At 65.6% G+C, this 26,373-nt stretch overlaps 4 protein-coding genes across 11 annotated transcripts in view; 1 reads left to right on the forward strand and 3 right to left on the reverse strand.

Annotated features, from left to right (window-relative positions):
- Positions 1–747: 747 nt before the first annotated feature.
- MAP3K12 (mitogen-activated protein kinase kinase kinase 12) lies at positions 748–11,733 on the reverse strand. The gene is given in 15 exon segments (XM_040581188.1): positions 748–907; positions 1,800–2,052; positions 2,190–2,260; positions 2,649–2,897; positions 2,899–3,097; positions 3,569–3,706; positions 4,043–4,159; positions 4,362–4,471; positions 5,044–5,152; positions 5,561–5,719; positions 6,110–6,268; positions 7,292–7,483; positions 8,500–8,683; positions 8,987–9,363; positions 11,651–11,733. Coding segments are annotated over 14 exon segments (2,373 nt in total). The 5' UTR covers positions 9,327–9,363; positions 11,651–11,733; the 3' UTR covers positions 748–814.
- A 1,690-nt stretch (positions 11,734–13,423) lies between these two features.
- TARBP2 (TARBP2 subunit of RISC loading complex) lies at positions 13,424–18,582 on the forward strand. 2 transcript variants are annotated; one of them, XM_040581168.1, is made up of 9 exons: positions 13,424–13,476; positions 14,130–14,311; positions 15,063–15,168; positions 15,775–15,858; positions 16,042–16,114; positions 16,708–16,825; positions 16,913–17,040; positions 17,738–17,927; positions 18,094–18,582. In XM_040581168.1, exons 1-9 carry the CDS (start codon positions 13,424–13,426, stop codon positions 18,249–18,251), a joined length of 1,092 nt encoding a protein of 363 aa, XP_040437102.1. In that variant the 3' UTR covers positions 18,252–18,582. The 2 variants fall into 2 exon arrangements, with proteins under 2 accessions (XP_040437102.1, XP_040437103.1); XM_040581169.1 differs by lacking the exon at positions 15,775–15,858 and having other exon boundaries at positions 13,432–13,476.
- A 77-nt stretch (positions 18,583–18,659) lies between these two features.
- Positions 18,660–19,587, reverse strand: LOC121081891 (mediator of RNA polymerase II transcription subunit 25-like). The gene is made up of 2 exons (XM_040581199.1): positions 19,298–19,587; positions 18,660–19,039 (listed from the first exon to the last, which is right to left on the reverse strand). Exons 1-2 carry the CDS (start codon positions 19,585–19,587, stop codon positions 18,817–18,819), a joined length of 513 nt encoding a protein of 170 aa, XP_040437133.1. The 3' UTR covers positions 18,660–18,816.
- An 839-nt stretch (positions 19,588–20,426) lies between these two features.
- LOC121081835 (cyclic AMP-dependent transcription factor ATF-7) overlaps positions 20,427–26,373 on the reverse strand; it is a 69,854-nt gene continuing 63,907 nt past the window's right edge. For 6 of the 7 annotated variants that reach the window (XM_040581110.1, XM_040581107.1, XM_040581112.1 and 3 more), the window contains one exon: positions 20,427–26,067. In XM_040581110.1, the coding sequence (XP_040437044.1) occupies positions 25,847–26,067 (221 nt within the window). In that variant the 3' untranslated portion in view covers positions 20,427–25,846. The remainder of the gene's footprint in view (positions 26,068–26,373) is intronic. The other variant, XM_040581111.1, reaches the window with a different exon arrangement.

The following is a 26,373-nucleotide window of genomic DNA, read 5'->3' on the forward strand; positions in this document are numbered from 1 at the left end:
CCTTGTGAATAGAAACTGGAGGATATTTTGGTTAATGGATCTGCCTGTCTCCGTCTTTATTTGAACCCCGCCCCCTTCCCCAGTTCTTCCCAGTGTGGCCCAGCTGGGGTTTGGGTTCCTGCTGGTGGTGGAAGGGGGTTCCCCAGGCTGAATTAAACCAGCCCCCCCCGGGGGGGGGGGGGGAGGGGAGGGGGGGAGGTTTTTTGATACTCCAGCTGCATTTTGGGGGGTTTCCCTCCTTTTCCCATTACCCTGCAAACTGGTCTTTAATGGAAACCAGTATCCCCACTGGGTGGTCATCAATGGAAGCCAGTGTCCCCACTGGGGGTCTCTACCTCTTTACCTGCCCCCTCAGCCTGACGTCCACCTGGGACCCTCCTTTGCTTCACAGGGGTGAAAGCGGCTGTCCCCCACTTGGGTCTCTGCCACCACCCAGTGTTCCCAGTTCCACTGGTAAAGGAGCAGTGGGACTGTAGGGGGGGCTCAGCTCTTTATATGCTGCCTCCCTACCCCCAAAAAAAAACCAACTCATTGGGTTGTAACCCCTCTGGGGTGGGGGTTATTACGGTAGGGCCTACATAAACAGAAAAGGGAGGTAGTAAACATCTACCCCTGCTCTTACCGCGCCCCCCCCAAAAAAAAAAAACAAAAAAAACCCACCCGTTGTGACCCCCGTGCCCCCTCCCTGAGCCCTGTTCCCCCCCAGGCACAGAGACAGCACAGAGCTTTCTGTAGAGATCGATAGATATTTATATAAATATTTGGGGCTGTACAAGTGGGGGGGGGTGTGCAGGGTGGTGGTGGGGGGGACAGGTCACAGGCCGGGGGGGGCTGTGGGCCGGGGGGGCCCCTCGCCGCTGCCTGAGTGGTCCAGCTCCGCGCTGTCGCAGTCAGAGTCCTCGGAGACCTGGGGGTGGGGTGGACAGGCATAAATGGGGGGTGGGGGGGGTGTTAAACATCTTCAGGGTCTCCCCCTGCCCCACAGCTGGTCCTGGGGGTGTTGGGGACCCCCACCTCTGCAGGGCAGAGACCTGAGGAGCCCCCTCTCCCTGGCCTCTAATGTTTGGGGGATCCCCACCCCATGGTATCTGTCCTGGGGGGGGGGCTGGGAGGCTGCTCCCCATGGTGTTTGGTCTGGGGGGGGGCCCTGGGGGACCCTGCCCAGCGATTTAGGAGACCCCTCCCTCCCCACAGTACTTCATCCTGGGGGACACCGGGGACCCCCCCCCCCCGAGATACCTGGGGTATGTCCTGGGGAGCCCTTGAGACCACCTGCCCATGATGTCCACCCTTGGTGGGGGGCCCTGGGATATCACCCCCTCCCCCAGTACTTGGTTCTGGGGGGCTCTGGGGACCCCGTTCCCCATCGCACCTGGTCCTGCCTTCCTCAGTGGGTCCCCCCCCCTCCCCATAGAGGAGGACTCCCCTCTCCTTCCCCTTGCTAACCCCATCCTGGGGGGCTCAGGGGACCCCCTACCCCATAGTGCCCAGCTCTGGGGGACCCTAGGGACCCCCACCCAATGGCACCCATCTCTGGGAGACCCCTTTCCCCTGACTAACCCCATCCTGGGGGACCTTGAGGACCCCCACCCCATAGTTCCAGCCCTTAGGGACCCCCACACAATGGCACCCATCTCTGGGAGACCCCTTTCCTCTAGCCCCATCTTGGGGGACTTTGAGGACCCCCACCCCATAATTCCAGCCCTGGGGGACCCTAGGGACCCCTCACCCCATGCTGTCACCCATCCCTGGGGGACTGTGGGTGCTCCCTGCCACCCACCCCGGGGTTGGGGCATCACCTTGGGGCTGAGCCCCCCGTGACGGCGGCCGGGACCCTCGGGGGGCGCGGCGGCATCCAGGGGGATCTCGGAGCCCTGGGAGAGCAGGTCCTCGGAGCGGTCGTCGGGCCGCTCGTCCGTGTTGGTGCTGCCCACGTCGGGGGTGGCACTGTGCGAGGGCTCGCTCGTGTGCCCCTCGTCCCCGTCCCCGTCCGAGAAGTTCTCCGAGCTGAAGGTCGACAGCGACTGGCGCTTGCTCATGCCCGGGGGCCACCTGGGGAGGAAGGGGTGTTGGGAGGGGTGAGGACCCCCATGTCCGGGCACCCACAGACCCCCCTGCACCTACCCCAGGTGCCTGAGCACCCATGGACCCCCAAACGCACCCGGGGAGGGGGGGGTGTCAGCACCCACCTCTGCCGCAGTGGCAGCTCCACCTCGCTGTCCACTTCACCCTCCTCTTCCTCTGATGAGACCCCCCGCTTCTGGGGGAGGGGCGGGGAGGGGCGTTGGGGTCCTCCTGCTGCCTCTCAGGAGGGATCCGGGGGTCCTCACCCCCCACCACCACCCCAGGAAGGACCCACGGGTCTTGGCCCCCTCCCGCCCCCCCAGGAGAGACCCAGAGGTCTTGGCCCCCTCCCCCCAGGAGGGAGCCAGGGGTCCTGAAACCCCCCGAGGATGGACCCAGGAGTCCTGACCCCTCCCCCCCCCGGATGGACCCAAGGGTCCTGATCCCTCCTTTGCAGGAGGGACCCCCCTCCAACCCCTCCCCAGAAGGGATCCATCCCACCTCCCCCTGCTGGGATGGACCTGGGGGTCCTGCCCCCTCCCCCGCCCCCCCCGGGAAGGGACCCAGGTGTCGGGGGCTCTCACCTGCCCACGGGTGACAGCCGCGCGGTACAGCAGTGCTGCGGGGGTGAGGTGCTGCCCGGCCCCCACTTTCCCCCCCCGGCCGGCCCCGCTCTCCCGCTCAGGCTCACCGGGCACGGGGGGCTGCGGTGGGGGGGACCCTTGGGAACCTGTTGCCCCCTCAGGTCCTGCATCAGGTACCGTGGCTGGGGGGGCACCCACAGCCTCCAGGGTACCCCCAAGGAGATCGGGGCCGGTGGTGGTTGGAGGGGGGGCCGGCGAGCCCCCGGGGGGGTCCAGCCTCGGGGCCTGGCTCCCCGCAGCCCCCCCGGGGTCCCGCTTTGCGATGGCGGCCCTTGGCCCGGCGGCTGCGCCCGGGCGAGGGGGGGCCCTTGGGACACCCCGGCAGGGCCACCTGTGCCATGGCCGCATCCAGCTTGGGCAGCAGCACCTCCGGCTTCAGGATGTCGGGTCTTGGGGGGGGGGGGGGGACAGACACGGGGAAGGGCTGCGGACGGGGACCCAGGCGTCCGCCAGCCCCTAGGACACCCCCCAGCCAGCCAGGAGGGACCCTCATGTCTAGACCCCACCCCTCCAAGGGACACCAGCATCTGCACCCCCAGACCCACCTCCCCAAAGACCCCAGGGATCTGCACCCGCAGAGCATCCCCCCCCTGCAAAAGGACCCCAGCATCCACACGCCAGCCCCTCTCCCCAAAGACCCCGGGCACCCAAGCCCCCAGAACCCCCCACCAAAGGACCCAGGTGTCCGGGCTCCCAGCCCCACCAGGACCCCCATGTCTCCAGACACACCCCCCAACCCTGAGAGACCCCCATGTCCATGCTCCCCCCAACCCAAAGCACCCAGGCACCTGACCCGCCAGCCCCCCCACCCAAAGGACCCAGAGTCCACCCCCCGTCCCGTCCCAGGCGCCCGGCCGCACCGCTTGCCGTGGGGCGAAAGCTTCTGGGGGACGTTGCGTTTCTTGATGAGGGTCTCGACGGCGTTGCCGTGCAGGAGCCCCCGTGGTGCCCGCGGCTTGAAGAGCCCAGGGTAGCGCTTCTCCAGCGCCTGCTCCCGCCTGCCATGGGCCACGCGTGGGCACCCACCCCCAGGGAGGCGGCGTGGGGTGGGGTGGCCATGGCCTTGGGCTAGTGGCTATGGGGTAACGGCTGGCCACGGGTTCAGGGAAGCCACAGGGTGGGTATAGGGGTGCTCATGGCCATGGAGAAGGCATCAGGTTGGCCATGGCCATGGGTGGGTGTAGGGTTGGTCACGGCCACGGGGTGTCTGTAAGGTTGGCCACGGCCATGGGTGGGTGTAGCGTTGACCATGGCAATGGGGCGGCCATGGGATGGGCAGAGGGGGTGCTGGTGGGTGCGAGGGGTGCTGGTGGGTGCTGGAAGGGCCCCCTCACCTGAGCAGCTCTTTCTCCTTGAGCTCCAGCTGCAGCATGAGGGCGCTGAGCTCCATGTAGAGGTTGTTGGCGCGCTCCAGCTTGCGCTCGTAGTGTTCCCGGATGTCCAGCGCGTGCCTAGCGCCCAGGGCACGCGTGGTGTCAGCACACGCGTCCCATGGCACCCACCACACAAAGTGACAGGGACCCAACAGCTCTCCCCGCGCCACGGCACCCTCCGATACCCCCAGCCCCTCGTCCCTCTACGCGCCCCTGATGCCCACAGTGTCCCCAGCATTCCGTGTTCCCAGCGTCCCCGTGTCCCGCGGACGGGCCCCACCGGAGCTCCTCGCGCCGGCGGTTGATGAGTTCCTCCTCCAGCCGGTGCAGACATGTCCCCTCCGACTTGATCTTCTCAAAGTGCAGCTTCACCTCCTCCCGCCACTCCGCCTGCGGTATGTGGGCACCGGCTACCACGGGCACCGGCTACCGTGGCCACCGGGCACCCCGGGCACCGGCTACCGTGGGCACTGGGCACTGGCTACCACGGGCACTGGCTACCGTGGGCATGGGGCACCCTGGGCACCAGTTATTGCCGACACTGGGCACTCCAGGTACTGGGCACCAGCTATCCTGGGCATGGGGCACCCCCGCCACCAGCTACCACAGGCACCACGCACCCGGGGCACCGGCTGCCATGGGCACTGGGCACCCTGGGCACCAGTTACCCCAGGCACTGGGCACCACCTACTCTGGGCACGGGGCACCCCGGGCACAAGATACCCCAGGCACCAGGTACCCTGGGCACTGCATGACCTGGCTGCAGCTACTCGAGGCACTGGGATACACTGGGCATGGCTACCACGAGCACTGGGATATACCGGGCATCCTGGGCACCAGCTGCTGTGGGCATCAGTTGTCCCTGCAGCAGCCCTCACAGTCCCTGGGATTTGCAGCAGGTCTCCTGCAGGGTTTGGGGGTCCCGGGGTGCCGGGGGTCCCAGGGTGCTGGGGTGCTGGTACCTGGGATTTGAAGTAGGTCTCCTGCGGGGTGGAGAGGACATCGGCAGAGGCGATGTCGAGGTGCAGCAGGATCTGCCGGAAGGACGGCCGGTTCCGGGGCTTGCTGTTCCTGGGGGGAGTGGCAGGGTGCTGGGTGCGGGTGGGGGGGTGCCTGGGTGCTGGGGGGGGGGGGAGCTATGGGGGTGTTGAGGCTTTGGGGGACCACAGAGAAGGGTGCACAGGCCACATGGGGTGCAGTTTGGCATGGGGTGGCCCTGGGCACACCCCTAGGGTGGGGGTACCACTGTGACCAGGGTCCCCCCTGCGCTGCCCACGGCGGGGTGCCAACGGCAGGTCCCCCATGGTGGTACCCACAGTGGGGTGCCCATGGTGGGGTCCTCCATGGCATGACGCATCCATGGCATGGGTGCCCATGGTATGTCCCCAAGGGAGGTGTCCCCATAGTGGGCTGTCCCCGTGCTGCGCTGTCCCCATGGCAGTGTGCCCCATGGTGGGGTGTCCCCACCGACGCACTCACCAGCACTGGCGCAGCAGCACCTTGAAGCCGTCGGGGCAGCCGGAGGGGACGGGCAGGTGGAGGCTGTTGCTGCCCACCCCCCAGATGATGGCCGACGAGTCCACGTCCTTGTAGGGGATCTCACCCGTCAGCAGCTCCCACAGCACCACCCCGAAGGACCTGGGGGCACCAGCACCCACGGCCCCTGTCACTCCCAGCGTCCTCCCACTGTCCCCTCATCCCCCTTGCCCTGTGTCCCCTCCCTGCCTCTGCCCATGCTGGTGTCCCCTCTGTCCCCTGCTGCTCCTGTGGTCCCTGATGTCCCCTGTCCCTGCAACATCCCTCCCAGTATCCCAAATGTCCCCATCCCTGGTCCCCTGTAGTGCTCCTGAGGCCTCACATGTCCCTGATGTCCCCGCAGTGTCTCCCGTTCCTATTGTCCCCAGTGCCTCCTGTGCCCCCGTGTCCCCACTGCCTCCCAAAGCCCCGTGTGTTGCTGTGTCCCCAGTGCCACCACAGCTCCTTGGTGTCCCCAAGGTCCCCATGTCCCCAGGGTCCCTGTGTCCTCACCAGATGTCAACTTTCTCGGAGACAGGCTCGTTGCGGATGACCTCGGGTGCCATCCAGGCCACGGTGCCAGCGAAGGACATCTTGGTACTCTTGTCAATGAGCTCCTTGGAGGTGCCAAAGTCCGAGATCTTCACCACGTCGTCGTAGGTGATGAGCATGCTGGGGGGCACCTGCTCAGTGCCACGCCAGCACCACACCAATGACACACGATTGACACCGGCATGGCACCGACATGGGCACGCAACTGCTATGAGCATCACCAGGTCACGGGCAAGCCACCACCATGGGCACAACGCCATTGCAGATGTGGCACCACCACAGCACCAACATGGACGTGGCACCACTGCGGGCACGGCACTGTCATGAGCATGTGAATGCCATGAGCATGGTCCTGTTGTGACGTGCCACCACCGTGGACACAGCACTGCCACGGTCAAGCAATTGCCATGGGCACGGAACTACCACAGGCACGGCACTGCCGTGGCCACACAACTATCACGGACAAGCAACCAGCACAGTCACTGCGCTGCCACAGACACATCAATGCTGTGACCGTGTCACTGCCATAGACACACAGCCACCGCAGCCATGGCACTGCGACGGGCATGCAACTGCCACGGACATGGCACCACCATGGACATGTCACCACCAGGGGCACAGGGCACCACCATGGGCACAGGGCACCAGCAAGGACATGGCACCACCATGGACATGTCACCACCAGGGGCACAGGGCACCACCATGGGCACAGGGCACCAGCAAGGACATGGCACCACCATGGACATGTCACCACCAGGGGCACAGGGCACCACCATGGGCACAGGGCACCAGCAAGGACATGGCACCACCATGGACATGTCACCACCAGGGGCACAGGGCACCACCATGGGCACAGGGCACCAGCAAGGACATGGCACCACCATGGACATGTCACCACCATGGGCACAGGGCACCAGCAAGGACATGCCACCACCGTGGACATGTCACCACCACGGACACGGCACCGCCACAAGCATGCGACCACCACCGGCATGCAGCCACCGAGGACAAGACACCACCACAGGCATGGCACTGCCACAATCATGCAACCGCCACATGCATGTCCCCACCACGGGCATGCCATCACCAGGGTCACCCACCCCAGCACCCATGGGTGCTGTCCGAGCCCCCAGCCCTCCTCACTTGGGTGACTTGAGGTCGCGGTGGATGATCTTGTGGAGGTGCAGGTAGTTCATGCCGCCGGCGATGCCCATGGACCAGTCGACGAGGAGGGAGGGGGTGACCTTGCGCCCGGCGCGCAGCACCTCGTAGAGCTGGCCCTGGGCGCAGAACTCCATGATGATGCAGTAGCAGGGTGCCTGGGTGCACACACCCCTGCGGGCACAGCGGCACCCTCAGCACCTGCTGCCCAGCACCACCAGGGCACCTGGCAGCACCCAGCACCGCCAGGGCACCCTTCTTCTCCAGGGCACTCATCTGCATGGGTATCTGCCAGCACCCACCAGTGCTGGGGCGCCCACCTGCACCCAAGCCCCCCCACTGGCACTAGGAGCACCCATCTGCACCGCGGGCACCCCTCTGCACCCAGACTCCCAGTAGCACTGGGATACTGGGGCACCCATCTGTACCCACATTGCCCTGCCCCGAGAGTGCCCTGCCTGTGACAGAGCTGTCCCATGTGCGGCCGTGCCCTGTGCCACACGTGGGACACGCTGGTGTGCCCCGTGTCCATGCTGTGTCCTGCCCACCAAGGTCCATGCCATGCTGCTGCTCCCCATGCACACGCTGTGTTGGTGCCCCGCGCCCATGCCATGTCCATGACCTCTGTGCCCATGCCCCTGCCATGGCCATGCCAAGTTTGTGTCCACGCCCACACCACGTTCATGCTCATGCCCCTGCCGTGTCCATGTCATGTTTGTGTCCATGCCCCTTGCCCGTGGCACGTCCATACCTCATGCTGTGCTCACGCCCAGGCCGTGTCATGCCCTGTGCCCATGGTGTCCTCCATGGCCACGCCACGTGCCATGCCCTCTGCCCACGGCGCATCCATGGCCCATGCTGTGTTCATGCCCATGCCATGCACACGCCTCCACCCCTCATGCCCACGGCATGCCCGTGTCTATGCCCCATGCCCACGGCATGTTCACACTCCGCCCCACACCCGTGCTGTGTCTGTGCTCTGTGCCCACATGCCCCGTGCCCATGGCTTGTCCGTGCCATGTCCATGCCGTGTGCCCATGACCGTGGCTTGCCCATGCCACGTACACAGTCCATGACCATGGCATGACCATGCCCCATGCCACGTGCATGCTGTCCCCATGCCTTGTACCCGCGGTGTCCCCATACCCCTGCCCACGCCCCACGCCGGTGCCAGCAGCACCCGTGCTCACTTGAAGGTGATGATGTTGGGGTGCTTGAGCTTGCGCAGGTGCTTGATGTCGGTCTCCTTGAGGTCCCGCACCTTCTTCACAGCCACCTCCTCACCGTGGAAGCGGCCCAGGAAGACGGCACCCTGCGCCCCACTGCCCACCCACTGAAGGTCCAGGATCTCCTCGAATGGCACCTCCCAGGGGTCTGCGGGCACTCACACCCATGGCACCCAGGCACCAGCACCCCTGGGGCACCCACGGCCACGGTACCCACACACCAGCATCCTTGGTGCACCCACGGCCGTGGTACCCACACCCCGGCACCCCTGGGGCACCCACATGCTGGCACAGCCGGGGTGCAGGCCCCCCCCTTGGCACCCTCAGCCCAGCCCTACGGCTCCCACCCCACCACACTGCACCCTCTCCACCCCAGCACCCCAATCCCTGTCCCACAGCATCCTCCCCCGCTCCCCCCCGACCCCGCAGCACCCACGCTGCACCCCCTCACCTTCCTGGGGGTGCTTGTGCTCGGCGGCGTAGGCTTTGCCGATCATGGTCCAGACGGGCTTGAGGCAGCCAAAAAGCCCCTCCAGGAACCCCCCCCCAGCCTGGCACCGCAGGTGGGCGGCCTCGGCGGCCAGGGGTCCCGCACCCTCGGGGCCCAGGTCAGGGTGCCGGGGGGGCCCGCGGCGGGGCCAGGCCTCGGCGGGGGCGGCGGGGGCGGCGGGGGCGGTGGGCAGCACGTCGCGCAGCACACACTGCGTGGGGGTCAGCTCCTGCTCCGGGGTCCCATCCGAGGCCAGCGCCAGCGAGGGCGAGGGCGTCCGCGTCTCGTGCAGGCAGGCCATGGCGGGGGCCCCCCGCGCCCCTCCGCTGCCCCCTGGCCTGCGGGAGGGGCTGTCAGTGGGATTGGGGGTGCAGCCCCCCCCCCCCCCCCTTGCACCCATAGGCACCCCCGTGCAGCCGCCTGCGCCCTTCGTGCCTCTGTGCAGCTCCGCCGGTGCCCCTCCCTGCATGCACAGGCACCCCTTGGCACGCGTGTGCACCTCTGTGCACCCCCATGTGCAGCCCCACACGCGTGTGCACCTCCTTGCACCCATGGGCACCCCTTTACATGCACCTGCACCCCCTTTGCACTCCTGCGTACAGCCCACGTGTGTGTGCATCCCCAGCACATATCAGCACCCCCTTGCACCTGGATGCTCCCGTACACACACGTGCACCCCCTTACACACACGTGCACTCCCTTACACACACGTGCACCCCCTTACACCCCCATGTGCAGCCCTATGCCCATGGGCACCTCTTGCAGGCACGTGTAGCCCCTTGCACACGTGTGTGTACCCCTACAAGTGTATGCACCCCCTCTCCTGCGTGCCACACTGTGTGTGCACCCCTAGTTTAGGCATGCATGCCCCCTTGCACACGCGCACCCCTCCTCACACCTGCATGCACCCCTACGCTTGTGCGCCCCGCTTGGCTTGGAAGAGGCCCTCCATAATGCACAGAGGGCACATGAGCGTGCAAGAGGAGGTATGAGTGTGCAAGAGGGTGTATGAGCAGGTAAAGGTGTGCCCAAGTGTGCAGGAGTGTGCAGGAGCGTTCAGGCACGCGCACAAGCATGCAGGAGCGTGCAGGAGCGTGCAAGCAAGTGTACAAGCATGCAAGAGCACGCAGGGGCCTGCACGAGCTTGCAGGAGTGTGCACAAGCGTGCAAGGCCACACACGGCGAGCAAACGTGACAGGGGAAACTGAGGCAGGGCTGGTGGGGGGACCCAGGTGTCCGGGGGTGGGTCAGACTCGATCCAGCTCCCCGGAAAATTGGGGGGGGGGGGGGGGGGGGGAATTGCCATGGCAACAGTGGAGCCGGCAGATGAGGTCATCACTAAAATTAGGTGGGGGGGGGGGTGAGTCACCGCGGGGGGGCGTGGGCGGGGCTTACTGTCACCCCGAGGGACCCAGCCGTCCGGGGCCGGGGGAGGGGGGGGGACACAGGCGACACGACGCCCCGCCCCTCCAGGTGTCGTGTCCCCCCCGTGGTGACATCACGTCACGCGGTGACGTCATCCCGGTAAGGGATGCAGCCTCCTCCCCGCCGCACCCCCCCGGCAGCTCCGCACGGGGAAACTGAGGCACAAGTGGGGAACCAGCATCCCGGGGGGGGCGGGTGTGTGGGTGTAGGTGTATCTGTCACGACATGCGACAGCCCTGGCCCCATGTCGTGACAGCGCGGAGCTGGAGGAGGGAAGTGGGGAAGAGAGCGCCCCCACCGACATGGCATGTCGGGACATGGCGCCCTGTCGCGACAAGGAGAAGGGTGGGGGGAGCGGGACGGGCTGCGAGGGGCTCACGCCTGTGCGTGGGGGGCGCACACGTGTGCAAGCGGCTGCACAGGCCTGTGACAGGCGCACACCCACGGAGCAGGGCACACGTGTGTGCACAGGGCTGCACACGCCGCAAGGGTGCACACGTGTGTGCAAGGCAATGCAGGTGCCGGGGAGGGCACAGGTGTGCAGGGGCGCAGACATGCGTGCAAGGGGTGCACACACATGCAGGGTTGCACATGCAGGTGCGAGGGCATGCACAGACACGTGAGGGTGCTCACGCGTGTGTGCAAGGTGGTGCAGGTGTGTGTTAGGGGTGCACAGGTATGCACACATGCATGCAAGGGGTGCACACACATGCACGGGTGTGCACAGCAGGTGCAAGGGGTGGGCACTCTTGTGTGCAGCGGGTGCACACGTGCCTGCAAGGCGGTGCACAAGAGTGCAAGGGCCGCACATCCATGCAGGGGGGCATGCATGCCTGCGGGCGTTGCACGCGCGTGTGCAAGCACGTCTGCAACGGAGGTGTCATACGTGTGCACGGAGCTGTTCACGCGTGTGCGAAAGCAGCTCACGCATGCGGGGGGGCACGCGCGTGTGCAAGAGGCCGCTCGTGTCCCCGGGCCCCCCCTCGCCCCCCCGCGCCTCCGGGGAGGGGGAAGGGGAGGGCGCGGCCCCCCCGGGCCCTGTGCGGCGGGGGAGGGGAGGGGGCGCGGCGGGGGGGAGGGGAGCACGGGACACCCCTTCCAACCCTCCATCCCGGCCGCATCCCTGGTCCTACCCCCCCCCACACCGCCGTGCCCCCCCCCCCGGCCTCCCCGCCGCTGCCCGCGGCCCCGCGCCGGTACCTGGAGGGGTGCGGGCCCCTCGGCCGGGGGTGCCGGTGGTGCCGGGGTGATGTCGGCGGTGCCGGGGGTGCCGGGGCCGGGGCTGGGCCCGGCGGGGCCGGGGCGCGGGCGGGCGGGGCCGGTACCGGGGCCGGGGCCGCGGTCAGGGCGAGCGGCGCGGAACGGCCCCGCCCGGCGCTCGGCGCGGCCCCGCCCCGCCCGCCCCGCCCCGGCCCGGCCCCGGCAACCGGGGACCCCCGGCACCGCCGGCATCACCCGGGCACCACCGGCACCCCAGCACCGGCACCACCGGCACCACCGGCACCGGTACCACCGGCACACCGGCACCGGCAACCGGGGACCCCCGGCACCGGCACCACCGGCATCCGTACCCCCGGCATCAGCACCGGCACCCCCCGGCACCGGCACTCCTGGCACCGGCAACGGGGGACCCCCCAGCACCGGGACCGCCCGGCACCGGCACCCCCGCTGGCACCGGGGCCCCCCAGCTTCGGGACCCCCCTGGCTTCGGGGACCCATCAGCTCTGACGAGCGCCGGGACCTCCCATGGGCCACCAGCACCGGGAACTGGGACCCCCCCAGTGTCCCCAGGAGCTCCCAACACCAGGACTAGGACCCCCCCGGTATCCCCTGCTGGCCCCAGCATCACACCAGGGCCCCAGTGCAATTCCAGTGCTTCCAGTCTGCCTGTGCCTCTGTCCCCAGTGCTCCCAGTCTGCGTGCAGTTTTATTCCCAGTGCTCCCAGTTTGCTTCCAGTGCTTCTAGTTCAGGCATCTCTGTCCCCAGGGCTTCCAGTATGGGTGTCCTACTGTCCCCACAGCTCCTTCCCTGTCCCTGTCACACCTTGACCATCCCAGCGGGTCCCAGTCTGACCATTGTCACCGCTGGCCTGTCCCCATCACTGCCCGCCCTCCCCCGTCTGTCCCCACCACATTGTCCCTGTCCCCATCCGCCCCCTGTCGTCATCCCACATTGTCTGTCCCCATCCATCCCAGTCCCACCCAGTCTGTCCCTGTCCCACTCTCCCAGTCCCTGTTGCCCCCACTCTATCCATCCCTGTCCAACCCTGCCTGTCTCCATTGTCCCCAGCCATTGACCCCTGTCCCTCTCCGTCCCATGCTGTCCGTCTGTCCCTGTCCCACCATTGTCCCCATCTGTTGTCCCTTGTCCATCCATACCCCATCCTGTCCATCCCTGTCCCACCTTGTCCGTCTGTCCCTGTCCCACTCCATTGTCCCCACTGTCCCCGTCCACTGTCCCTTGTCCCTCTGTCCCACGCTGTCTGTCCCTGTCCATCTGTCCCCATGCCACCCTGCCTGTCCCCATTGTCCCCATCCATCATGCCCTGCCCACCCCTGTCCTTCTGTCCCCATTCACTGACCCTTGTCAGTCCCTGTCTCACCCCATTGTCTCTATCCTGTCTGTCCATTCCCATCCCACCCCATTGTCCCCACTGTCCCTTGTCCATTCCTGTCGCTGCCACCCCTCCTTTCCCCGTCCAGATTGGGGAAACTGAGGCAGGCCTCCCTCCCCCGACATGGCTCCGCCTCCCGTGTCCTCCACCTTCCCAGCGGTCCCTGCCGCGGGGGATTCTGGGAAGCGTAGTCCGACGAGGGGGGCGGAGCGGCAGAGTTGCCGCTCCGCCCCCCTCGTCGGACTACGCTTCCCAGAATCCCCCGCGGCACCAAGTTCCCATCGTGCCCCGCGCCGGCGCGCAGCGGCCGCCCCCTGGCGGCGCGGGCGGCGCGGCGGCGGGACGGAGCGCGGCGGGGATGAGCGAGGAGGGGGCGGGCGGCGGGGCCAGGCGGAGCGGCGGCTTCCCCAGGTACCGGACGCAACCCCCCCCCCCGCCATCCGGGATAGACCCCCAAACCCGGGATCCCCCCGCCCAAACCGGTTCTTAATGGGGAGGGGTGGGCTGGGGCCTACACCGGGCCCAGCCCTCAGGCACCGGGCCTGTGTGAGGGGGCTCCAGCCTGGGGCGGGGGGCTCCGGGCTTGTCCCCGTGTCCCCAGGCTGCGTGGGGGGGCTCCGGGCCTGTTCCTGTATCCCCAGGCTGCGTGGGGGGGCTCTGGGCCTGTCCCCAGGCTGGGGCGGGGGGCTCCGGGCTTGTCCCCGTGTCCCCAGGCTGCGTGGGGGGGCTCCGGGCCTGTTCCTGTATTCCCAGGCTGCGTGGGGGGGCTCTGGGCCTGTCCCCAGGCTGGGGCGGGGGGCTCTGGGCCTGTCTCCATCCCCGTGTCCCCAGGCTGCGTGGGGGGGCTCTGGACCTGTCCCCAAGTCCCCAGGCTGCGTTGAGGGGGCTCCATCCCTGTCTCCGTGGGGGCTCCATCCTTGTCCCCGTGTCCCCATGCCGTGCGGCGATGCCACCCCTCTCCCCACATCCCTATGTGGCGTGGCCGTGTCAGCCTCTCCCACCACCTCGCTACCCCCAGCCTGTACCCATGCTGACCCGCTGACCCTTGCGTGGGCTGGTGACAGCCCTGTCCCCAGCCTGGAGCAGATGCTGGCCGCCAACCCCGGGAAGACGCCCATCAGCCTGCTGCAGGAATATGGCACGCGCATAGGCAAGACTCCCGGCTACGACCTCCTGAAGGCCGAGGGACAAGCCCACCAGCCCAACTTCACCTTCCGTGTCACTGTTGGGGACATCAGCTGCACTGGTGGGTCCCCGACACCCTCGGAGTGGGGGGATGGCCTGGAGAGGGTGGCCTGGATCTGACTTGCTTGGGATGTGGCAGGGCAGATGGCGAGGACGTGGGGATCGTCCCCAGGATGGTGGGGATGTGCTGGGGGAATCACCTTGGATCCTGATGCTTGGGACACGTGGGGGTCCCATGGGGCCCCAAAAAGTGGGTTGTGGTGGGGGATAGCTTTTGGATCCTGATGCTTGGGACACGCAGAGATCTCTTGGGGCCCCAAAAAAGTGGATCCTGGGGGGAAGATCGGCTGGGACTATGATATCTGGGACATTCAGGGATCCTCTGGGATCCCCAAAAGTGGGTTGTGGTGGGACATCATCTCAGACCCCCATGCCTGGGACACCCAGGGATCTCCTGGGACCCCAAAAAGTGGGTCATAGTGAGGGATCGCCCTGTACCCCAATGCCTGGGACATATGGAGATCCCATGGAACCCCAAAAAGTGTGTTTGGTGGGGGATCCCCTGGGACCCTTATGTCTAGGACACTCAGAGATCCCTTGAGACCCAAAAAAAGTGGGTTCTGGGGGGATTGTCTCAGATCCCGACACCTGGGATGCTCGGGGACCCACCCTGGCACCCTGCTGCTGGGGTTATGGCAGAGGGATCCCCCAGGACCACCCCCCGGCAGCCCTAATCACAGCCTGTGGTCTGTGAGGGGTCTGGGGGGGCCCCAGGTGTCCCCCCCTCCTCACTCAGCCAGTGTCTCCCCCAGGGCAGGGGCCCAGCAAGAAGGCGGCAAAGCACAAAGCAGCCGAGGTGGCCCTGAAGCTGCTCAAAGGGGGGGACATGCTGGAGCCCACCGCCCCCGAGGAGCCCAGGTGAGGGGACACGGGGTCCCCAGGGTGTTGGGGGGTCAGGGTGGGGGTCAGGATACAGTGCGGGATGGGCTTGGAGGGAACTGGGGGGTGTCTGGGGGGGTGACGGGTGCCCAGGGGAGGGCGCTGAGTGTGTTGAGGTGCTGGGGGGAGTGTGGGGTGCTCTGGGGTGCTGGGATGCCCAGGCAGTCTGGGGATACCCAGGGGCTTGGGAGTACCCCAGGCGTGCTGAGCACCCAGCGCCCGGGGAGTTGGGGGGTGTCTGTGGGGGGGTTCAAGGCATCCAGGGGAGTTTGGGGTTACCCAGGGTGACTGGGGATTCTGGGGCAGCTTGGGCATTCCAAGGGATCTGGGGGGGTTGGGGGTTCCTGGGTAGGGATTGAGGGTACCCAGGCAGGTCTGGGCGTGTGTGGTGGGTGTTCGCAGGTGTCTTAGGGGAGCCAAGGGAATTGGTGGTGTGTGGGGGGGAATAACAGGGGGTCTCTGGGGGTCGCAATGGAATTGGGGGTGCCTGGCAGGATTTGGGGGGCTGGGGGCCCCAAGGAGTGCCGGGGAGAGGGTGCTGGGGGGGCCGGCTCGGGCGTTAACGTCTCACCTTTTATCCCCAAGCTCTCCTTTCCCCCCAGAGCCCCCGGTTGAGCTCGGCCCCACGGCCGCCCCCCTGGCACCTGTCGTGCCCCCACCCTCGCCCAGGTAATGGAGTGGGGGGCCAGGTGCCGGGGCTGGGCAGAGTGGGGGCACAGTCCTGTCCCCCCCCCGGCTCCCGGCACCCTCTGACACCTCTTTGCTTCCCCAGTGCGGGGGTCCTGGCTTGGCGGGGCTTAGAGCTGCCTCCCGCCGTGCCCCCCTCATGCTGTGCCTGTCTGCCCCACGCAGGGGCACCCCCCTGGAGATGAAGACGCCCGTGTCCCCCCCCCAGTCGGAGTGTAACCCCGTGGGGGCTTTGCAGGTGGGTGACACCATAGGTGGGGACAAGAGGGGACATACCCCCTCCAGCTTGGGGGCTGACCCCATTTTGGCATTGAAGAGCCTGTTTTGGGGATGCTAATCTCTGTCTGGGGGGGCCCATGCCCATTTGGGGGTGACCTTACTCATCCTGGGGGTGGCAGTGACCTTTGGGGGCTGCCTCTGCCTGGCCAGGGAGGCTCTTGTCCATTTTGGGGACAGTTATCCCTGTTTTGGGGACAGTAGACCCATTTTGGGGCTGGCTATCCCTGTTTCAGGGCTGGTTATCCCTATTTTGGGGATGGTAGGTGCATTTTGGGGACGATTGTCCCCGTTTGGGGGACAGTTATACCCATTTTGGGTATATATAACAGGATGGAAACACCTGTTTGGGGGATGGCGGACACATTTTAGGGACAGTTATCCCAACTTCAGGGATGGTTATTCCCATTTTTAGGGCAGCAGACCCATTTTGGGGCTGGCCCTGCCCATTTTGGGGCTGGCAGCTCATTTCTGGGGGCAGCTGTCCCCGTTTCTGGGAGGGGGGATCTGTGGCCCTGCTCTCCCTGGACCCCCGCATTTGCGTCCCCCTCCCAGGAGCTGGTGGTGCAGAAGGGCTGGCGCCTGCCCGAGTACACGGTGACGCAGGAGTCGGGGCCGGCGCATCGCAAGGAGTTCACCATGACCTGCCGCGTGGAGCGCTTCGTGGAGATCGGTAGGGGGCTGGGGCACCCCCTGGGTGCGTGGGGGGACACGACGGGATGCCAGGCTCACCGTGGTGTCCCTTGTCCCCTCCCCGCAGGCAGCGGCACCTCCAAGAAGCTGGCGAAGCGCAACGCGGCCGCCAAGATGCTGGTGCGGATCCACAATGTCCCCATGGAGCCGCGGGAGGGCAGCGAGGCCGAGGTGGAGGAGGACCAGTTCTCCATGGTACCCCGCGGCCGGCAAGGGGTTAATGGGGGACACGGGCACCCCGAGGCCACCCCGGGCGGGTTAATGGGGGCATGGCTACCCCGAGGGGTCAGTGGGGGATGCTGGCACCTCTGTAACCCCTATTTTGGGGCTTCTGGACCCCCAGTGATTGAAGTCCGGTGGCAGTAGGGCAAGGGCTCGCCCAAGGGTGACCTAGGGGGGACCCTCTGGATTTGGGGTCCCTGGGTGGCTGTGGGTGTTCCCCATGGAAGGTCCCTGAACTGGAGGGGGGTCCCACAGTTTCCAAGCCCCCGTGTCCCCTAGGAAGACACTGAGGGGGTGTGTGTCCCAACAGCCCCCACATGGGGGTCCCTGAGCCATCTTGTCCCCAAGGGGGTCCCCGTGTGGGGGGTCCTGGCAGTGTCCCACAAAGGGTCCCCACGGTTCCTGAGCCGCTGTCCCTCAGGGGTGTCACTGCACAGGGGTCATGGTGCTCCCCAAGCCCCCATGGGTGTCCTTGTGTCGGGGTCCCTGCAGTTCCCATGTCCCCGCTTGGGGGTCCAGAGGTTCCCTGAGCCCCCGTGTCCGTTGGGTGTCCCTGTGTGCAACTCTGGGTGGTCCCTGAGCCCCTCACATCCCTGGAGGGGGGGGGTCCGGATGGTCCCTGTGTCCCCACTGGGGGTCTGGCGGGTCCCCAAGTGCCCTGTCCCCGCAGGCGTGCCCCAGGCTGGAGGGGCTGCGGGGCCGAGCGCCTGGCTGCACCTGGGACTCCCTGCGCAACTCAGCGGGCGAGAAGATCGTGCAGCTGCGGAGCCACCCGCTGGCACCCATGGGCGCAGGGGCCTGCGCCCTCCTGCAGGAGCTCTCCGAGGAGCAGAGCTTCGCCATCAGCTACCTTGACATCGGTGAGTGCCCCCTGCCCTGGCACCCCCCTGCCCTGGCACCCCCCTGCCCTGGCACCCCCCCAGCCCCATGTGTGCCCCGGCTCACGCTCGGGGGTGTCGTTGGGGGTTTGGGGGGGCTCTGTGGTGACGGTGGCTCATCCCTGTGTGTCCCCCCCTGCCGCCCCAGATGCGCTGAGCCTCAGTGGGTTGCACCAGTGCCTGGTGGAGCTGTCGACACAGCCGGCCACCGTGTGCCACGGTGCGGCCCCCTCCCGCGACGGTGCCCGCTCCCAGGCTGCCCGCAACGCCCTCCAGTACCTCCGCATCATGGCGGGGGGCAAGTGAGCCCCCCACCCACACCTGGACAGACCCACGGACACTCTGAGGGACCCACAGACGGACCCCTGGATTCACTGACCGACGCGCGGAGCTCTGGATGGATGCTGGGACCTACTGGTGGACACCCAGACCCACCCATGGACACCCAGACCCCCCCGGCCCCAGTGATGCACCCCGTGGGCCCCTGGACCTGCTGACAGACAGATGGACAGACGTGGCCCCCCAGCATGGAGCCCGGACAGACCTCAGGGCTGGGGGCACCCTCCGTCCTGGCCCCCCCGGGGCGAGGAGGGTCCCCGGGCACCAACCAGCCCCCGGGAATAAAGCTGGGGGGTTTGTAAACTCCCCGCGTTGGTGTCTCTTTGCGGGGGGGGTGGGGGGGGGGCGCGCAGGGGGCAGGTGTGGAATGTTGGGGGGCAGAAAGGTGGGAGGTTCCCCCCCTCCATCCCCCAGAAGCAAAAGCAGAGCGAGCGTTCAGGGGTGAGAGGCACCAGTTTATTGGGTGGCAGATGGAGCCGCAGACCGATGGACGGACAGACGGACAGACGGCTCCGGGACAGACGGACGGAGCTCAGCGGCGGCGGCCGAAGCGCTGTGGCGTTGCCATGGTCCAGAACGGGGCAGCTGGGGGGTCCCAGCTGCGGGGGCTGAGCCGGGCCTGGGCCCCCCCCTGCCCCAACCTGCAGTGGGGACACGGCACTGCTGGCACCCGCCGGCCGGCCGGGGATGGATGGACGGGGATGGATGGACGGATGAAGATGCAGATGCTTGGATGGATGGGGCCAGACAGGTGGGGACAGAGGGATGGAAGAAGATGGACAGACGGACAGGGACAGGTACGATGGGGACGGGCAGGGACAGGCAGCGGGGCAGACGGGGGGGGGGACGACAGTCGGGGGCAGTGGGACGGACAGGGACACGCGTACGGAGAAGTTCAGGGACAGACACCACGGGGGACCCCCCCCGGCCCCCCCGCTGGTGCCCTCAAACCACGCGGGTCCCCCCCAGCCGCGAGGTCCCCCCGGTGTCCCCCCACCCCCGGTCCCGCTCACCTCTGCGGCTGGAGGGGCCCGGGGCTGCGGCCGGGCCGCTGCAGGGAGCGGAGCAGCGCGCCCAGGACGGCGGCGGGGGGCGGCCCCGGGGGGGCGGCGGCGGCCTGTGGAGGGGGAGAACGCGGGGGGGTCACGGCAGCCCCTGCCTCCCCAAACCCGGCCCCCGCCTCCCCGAGAAGCCCGAACCCCCGGTCGGGGCTCACCGGGCCGGTACCGGGGCTGGGGCAGCAGCGGGCGGCGCGCAGGGTCCCCGCCAGCAGCAGCAGCAGCAGCAGCCGCGGCCCCGCCATGGCCCCCCCCGCCAGCGCCCCCCGCCGCCGCCTCTTATGGCCGGGCCGGGCCGCCGCGGGGGTCCCGGGGGAGCGGGGGATGGCGGGGATCAGTCCTGGCCCCGCCGCCGCCGCTAATGAAACCCATTTACCAGCCGCGACAGCCGCCCCCGGGGACGGAGGGAGGGAGGGAGGGAGGGAGGGGGGGGGGCGGCCCCGCCCGGGACCCCCAGCCCGTCCCACTGGAGCTGCCCGCATCGCCGGAGCGAGACCCCCACCCGTCCCCGGTACCCTCCGCCCTGTCCCGGGACCCCCCAGAACCGGGACCCCTGCCCCGCATCGGCCCCGTTCCCGGGCCAGGCCCCCCGGGGCGAGGGCCCCCTCCCCGCCCCGTCCTCGGGACACCCGGCCCCCGCCGCGGCTCGTTGCCGCCACCCTGTGGCCGCGCTGCGCTCCTGCAGCCCCGACGGGGCGGCCCCGGCTCCGCCAGCCCTGGCCCGGGTTTTAAGGGCTCCCTCCGACCCAAAACCAGCTGAAATCGCCCCAAACGCTCGCCCCGAGGGTGGGGCCTGGACCACTGCGGCGGCGGCGTGGCCCCCCAAGCAGCCTCACCTGCTGTGCCACCCAGGTGGGTGACAGCCCACGGTGTCCCCAGCAGGTCTGAGGGCCAGACGGTGTCACCCAGGTGATGGCTGAGGGTTGCCACAGCCAGTGCTGCCACCCCCTGCCCTGTGACACCCACCCTGTGACCCCCAGGCAGGTGACGGCCAAGAGTGTCGCTCAGGACAGGTGACACCAGCGTTGTCCCCAGCCGAGCCAGTGCCAGGGCCCCTGTGAAGCAGAGGGCGGCAGCCACCAGCTCCTGGGTAATATTTTAATGTTATATTTGCAGCATAAATAAAAGGCACATTACATGTTTGGTACGACACGGCCGAGGTGGGGGGCTGGGACGTGTCCCCCCGCGTCCCCAGGCCCCCGCGGGGGCTGTGAGGACCCGCTCACAGGAGCCCGTGCGGAGGGGGGGGTCCCTCGGGGCCCAGGGGGGGCCGCAGGAAGGGGTTACAGCTAGAAAACCATTTCGTTGCATAAGGAGCTGCGCATCCGTTCAGGAAGTTGATATATGTCTATATAGGTCTGTATATACTCATAGATAAGTATTTATTTATTTTTTTTTATAGATACTACACCCTCGTGGTTATGCTTTTCGGGGGGGTTTCCTTTTTCTTGGCTTCTTCCATTATTGATCGTCAAAGCTCGCCGTACAAAGCAGCTGGGACACACACACTCACACACATCCAGGATGCTCCTCCCGTGTCCCCAGGGACCGTCACATCCCTGTCACCCCCTGGGCTCGCTTTGGGCCAGGAGAGCATCACCGCTGCTGCATCCCACACACGCGTGGAACTGGGGGGGAGAACCAAACAGAAACGGGTCCGCAAGTCCAAAAATGATAAATCTGCTGGCTGAGCCATCGAAATCCGGAACCAAGGAGCCAGTCTGGGGGGAAAAAGGAGGCACCGCCACCCCCACCCCCCGCCCCCTCAATCCTGAGGGATTTGGAGGCTGCTGAGATCTTCTCCCCTGGAGGAGTGGAGGGAGAGGAGGGAGCGCTCCCCTCCATCAGGAGCCCTCCCAGGGGTCGGCATTGCCCCGGGACACGTTTTTCAGCCGTTTGTTTCTATTCAACATTACAGCGAAGCCGGATCGATAAAACCCTGACTCCCAGTGGGCGATGCCACCGTTCGGGCTCTCCCTGACTCGATCACAAGCTGAACGCGACATTTAGACCCCGTACGGCGTCTCCACACTTGCGCCAGGAGCCCCAGGATCACTCTCCCCCATTAACTGGAGGGATGGAGCTCCCTGGCGCTCCACGCAGGGCTACCGGGTGGGCTTTGTGGGAAGCCACAGGACTGACACCGGCACCCACCGGGGTTTCGGTCAAGGCACTGAGGCCCGAGGGCTGGCAGAGCAAAGTGCAGGTGCCCGGCAAGCTGCCGAGCGGAGCGGCCTGGTGGCTGCCATCCCCTGGGAGCCTCTGAAAGCAGGAGAAATCAGCCTAGAGCAGAAATCGAGGGGGTTTGCCCCAGACAAAGGCGTCTGCAAAGTTTTCAAGCGAGAATGGAGCCAGCATAGGAAGACGAAAAAGCCACCTTCACCCTCGCCCATCCTCACGGGTCCGGGGGGAACCCTGCATCACCGACCTGCCAGAAAGTCCGTCTTCCCAAAGAGAACACCCCTGACCGCCACCAAAAACCAGAGCACGTCCTCTACAGCTACTGCCACGCCGGCCTAGAGAAGCCGCCTCCAAAGAAGTGATGACGTGGGGCAGAAACCCAGCAGCCGCTGGGCTCCTTGGAGCTGCCTGGAGGGCTCCCCAGGGCTCCCCAGAGCGGCACGGGCAGCTTGGCTCCGAGAGGCGACCGCACCAACCCTGGCTTTTAACCACAACTGGCAGCCCGACGCATCCACACGTGGCCGCTCCACCAGCGTGGAGGTGCTGGAAAAAGCACTGGTGGGAAGATGCGCTCCCTATGTACCCTCCTCTCTGGGGAGCCCAGAAACGAGTCACCTCTTCAAAACCAAACCTGCCCCTCCTGGTGGAGAAGTGACAACCACCCCGTGACGTTCAGCTCCTTCTGAGGTTTAAGGCTGGTCCAGCATCAGCTCTGACGGGCACGTTCTGCGACCCCAACACGGGACAGCCCTCACCCACGTGCTCCACAGTGATGTTTACAGCTTGTGACATCCATCCATCCACCAGGGTGGGACCAGAGAACTCCCCCGCTGCCCGAGGCTGGCTGGGGCAGAGGTGCCAGCTAAGGGTCATGCTGAGGTTTTGGCTACCTTCCTCACCGCTGGCTCAGCCTGCTCGGGCCGGGTGAATTCCTGCTCCACCTCTGCCCCTGCAAGCAGGGACGCTGGTAGCAAGAGACACGGGGACCTGAAATCTGCTCCGGCACCTGCTTTTGCAGCAGCAGTGCCGGTATCAAACGCTGCTGGTGTAAAACATACCCGAAGGGGACAAGGGAAAGCTGCAACCCTGTAGATTAAAAAAAATAAAATATTAGGGTATGGTCGAACACTTGTTCCCCGATTATTGCTGCCCAGGTTTGGAGCTTTACAACTGCGTTTTCATGGGTTTGCAGATTTTTGAAGGCACTAAGCACTCACAAGTGGAGGGGAGCTGAGATGGGGAGATGCTGGAACGGGGGCAGCACCGACGGCATCAAGAGCACCGAGGCATGGGGGGATGGGGAGAAAAAGCCGCTCTCCGTGTCCCCCACTCGCTACTGGCTGAACTGATGCCTGGTGGGGTGATGAGGTTTCAAGGGTCAGGGCAGGGAAAGTCTTTTTGCAGGATGCAGACACGTTGTGGGCTGGCGGGGCGACCTCGGGTCTCCGAGCACACAACATCGGGTTACTTTCAGGCGCCAGGGGTAAAAATTAAGGGTCGGGGAAGCCGCTGCGTTTGATGCCAACGCTGCCATGCGTGTCTCTGTCCCAGAGCTGCTGCCTCTCCAATGTCACCTTCCGCTCCTTCCTCCCACCCTGCCCACAAAGCCCCCGGCTCCTCGCCTTGCCTCATCCACCAGACCCTGACGCCAGGAAGCAAACAAGGAACCAGTGGTGGGGTCAGCCCAGTTCCTCCCTTCTCTTCTTTCTGCAAACACGTTTCCTCGACAGTCGGGTTTCTGCAGAGCCGAACCCTCGGCGAGCCTAGGAGGAGCTGGTGCGCTGCATTCGGAGCTGCCGCAGGCACCACCGCTGTCGCTGCTCCTGGCTCCCAGCTCCTGGCCACCGAGGGATGGGACCCGACAGCTGCCAAGCCATGAAGCAAATATGTTTACAACACATTTTTGTCATTCCTGCTATTCCCGGTCAAAGAAAGCAAGCGAGACACTTGTTTCCAAGCCCCCTGACGCAAACTGAGCAGCTCTGACGACGAGAGCAAACCCTCTGCTGCAAGATGGGTCATTTTTATGACCATGCGAAGGTGCGTGGGGGTTTCTGCCATTCCCCCTCGCTGTGCTACAACCTGTATCCAGCAGCAGCTCCAAGAGAGGAAGCCGAGCTGGCTGGGCTGGATCTTGTACCTCCTTCAAACCCTCTGCCCCCCCCAAAAAGCTCCTGACCCTCCGCTGTGCCTCACCTGGCTGAAATCCCTGTTCGTCCAGGTCGCACATCTTTAAGACACGCCAAAACCCCGTGTCCCTCTTGTCACAGCCCGCTCTCGCGGCAGGAGCACCCCCCGTGTTGGCACAGCAAGAGCTAAAAGATCTGAACACGCAGACTCTGCAGAAGCAGCTTTACAGAAACAAAAGGTGGGTCTGGGGGGGGCTCCGCAGGACCTGAGGGGCAAACTGCCGAGGCCGAAGTGCCCCCCGTTACGCACAGGACTCCTCCGGAGCCGCCCAAGAGAAATGAGGGAAGCACACGAGCAGCACCGCCACGAGCAGCACCGCGCCAAGACAAACCAAACCCAGGAACGCCGTGGCCGATACTGCGGAGAAGTCGAGGAAAACCTGAAAAGGAGGAGAGGGGGAGAGGACAGAGCCCATCGACCGAAAAAAACCAAACCGACGGACTTCCCCATCTAACGGGATCCGGTTTCTTTGCTTTGGGTTTTGCTGTCCCTGGAAACCTCCCAAGTCTGGGTAAGCCAAATGAAATGACTTCGACAAACAAACTTGGCTCAAAAGTGGCGAGTGCAACCTGAGGGGGTGAGAGCTTGGGTGGGGGGGGGCGTCCCGAGGAGGAGAGGAAGGCCAAGGGCCGAGGCAGCTCCCGGGGCTGTGACGAGGTTCCTTCCAAGACCCGAACGTTCACAGAGCCCCTTCCTGCTCCCTCCTATTTCCAAACTATCGACTCCAACCACCCGCCCAGGGCCAGCGGCAGCCTCGGGATGCACACACAGACACACACGCATGCTGCGCCCGCCCAGCAAGAAAACGGACCCGACTTCAAGCGCCTTTCAATGTCAAGGCCGGGTTTTTAACCTGTCCTATGAAACTGGAAGCTCTGCGAATCCTTTGTTTGCCCTGGCTGGGAAGCAACAGGCGCTCCACCACCCAGAGCAGGAGCTAATCACAAGAAGAGGTACAAGATCAGCGAGCAGACACACTCCTTTGTGCTCCCTCCCCTTGGAACAGGCAACTAATTCATAATATTTAAGGCCACCATTATTAAGGTCATCAAGGTTATGTGTAAAGGAGGTGATCCTTGGAAATGGAGGGATTTGTTTGCTAAGATGGACAGTGAGGTTGGGAGCAGGTGATGAATCCTGGGACTCAGATTATTCCTGCCTGGTGGGCCGGCTCGTCCTCTCCTGTGCCTCCTGGAGCACCTTTGCACCAGTCCCAGCAGACACAGGTCAGCACCCATTTACTGTAAGGAAGACCGAGGGCAGCCCCTCCGCTGTACAACAGACGGTACCTTTTCCCCAGTGACACCCCAGCATCCCACTACGAGTGCGGCACGTCAACGGCTGCAGATCCCAGCGCAGCACAAGCGACCAGGAACACATGTACCCCCCAGCCCCGTGTCCCCCTCTCCCTCTCGGTGGGCACACAGCGATGTACAGCGCCTACACTGCCACGGCAGCCAGAATCTGTCGCTGGTGTCTTGGGAGTGAGTGGACGACAAGACTAACCTCGATCCCTTTAACCTCGGAGCTCAAGGAGGCTTCTTGTGCGAAGGTGCAATGTTTCAGGTAGCTAGAGCAGGGGGGGGGAGCAGATGCCTGGAAGCAGCATGCTGTTAAAAATAAAATACATTGACAGCACGACTAAATGTCACAGCCTCCCAAGAGCTATGTTTTCCTTTGCCGAGAGTGGAGGAGGAGGGAGGGGTGGGGACTTGGAAGAGTGAAAGCGCCAAGGGGATCCACCAAGCATGGAGGTTTAGTGTTAATGTAACTGATACCTGAAAGCGAACCTTTCAAGGTGCTTTTCAAAGAGGCTCTGTCTGTTGGGACGACTCTGCGAGTTGACGGATCGTCAACCCAAGGATGGAGGAGAGCGCTCAACCCGCGGCCGCCCCGCGGGGACAGGGCTGGCAGGGCAGCGGCGGGGGCCAGGATCTGTACAGGCTATGCAGTGTAAGAAGCGCCATAGCTGCCCTTAACTCACTTGGAAAAAAAAAAAAAAAAAAAAAAAAAAGAAAAAAAAAAAGAAATAAAAATCCTTATCGGCCCCCACTCGTCAGGGACTTGGTTATGGTCGGTCTCTCCGGCTGGGAGTTCGCGGTTAGCTCCGTGTCACATGCACAGGCTGTGACATCATCTGCCAGCAGACTGCGACTGTGGAGCCATGATGACGTGTGAGGGAATCGGCATGCTCAGTTCTGTCCTTTGGCTCGCCATCTGCGTGAGCACCGAGGTGGCAACCGCTTCCGCAGCCGAGCGGACGCTGAGCCCGTTGGGGGAGGCCGTCACGGAGCTGTGCTGGATGACGGGAGCAGGGGAGCCGGTGGGCTCGGAGCTCTCCTTCGGGCTTTCTGCTTGACCAGAGAAGAAGGGGATGGGGTGGGGGAAACAGAAAAAAAGAAGAAACCAAGGTTAGAGAGAGGCTGTGCACGTTGCTACCAGTGTGAGCAGCAGGGCGGTGGGCTGGGAGGCTGCCCCTGCAGCAGGGGCAGAAACCAGTTCAGGTATTTGCTTAACACTCACCTTCCCGGCCAAAGCAGCCTGGAGCTCCCTACAGGAATCCCAGCTCCCCCCCACCATGCTGCGCCCGCCCCCATCCCCCCCAAGCAGCTGTTTGGCAAAAGCAAGTGAGGACTGGAAATAAAACTGATTAGAGTTGG

This window comes from Falco naumanni (genome assembly GCF_017639655.2).
Source record: "Falco naumanni isolate bFalNau1 chromosome 20 unlocalized genomic scaffold, bFalNau1.pat SUPER_20_unloc_1, whole genome shotgun sequence".
NCBI lineage: Eukaryota > Metazoa > Chordata > Aves > Falconiformes > Falconidae > Falco > Falco naumanni.

Bases quoted from the DNA above. Each gene is read 5' to 3' on its own strand.
- LOC121081891 (XM_040581199.1), bottom strand. From the start codon at position 19,587: ATGGCGGGGCCGCGGCTGCTGCTGCTGCTGCTGCTGGCGGGGACCCTG. The intron at 19,040-19,297 runs GTGAGCGGGACC...ATCCCTCTGTCC, and splicing joins GGGCCCCTCCAGCCGCAGAG to CCACCTGTCTGGCCCCATCC.
- TARBP2 (XM_040581168.1), top strand. From the start codon at position 13,424: ATGAGCGAGGAGGGGGCGGGCGGCGGGGCCAGGCGGAGCGGCGGCTTC. The intron at 14,312-15,062 runs GTGGGTCCCCGA...TGTCTCCCCCAG, and splicing joins TGGGGACATCAGCTGCACTG to GGCAGGGGCCCAGCAAGAAG. The intron at 15,169-15,774 runs GTGAGGGGACAC...TTTATCCCCAAG, and splicing joins ACCGCCCCCGAGGAGCCCAG to CTCTCCTTTCCCCCCAGAGC.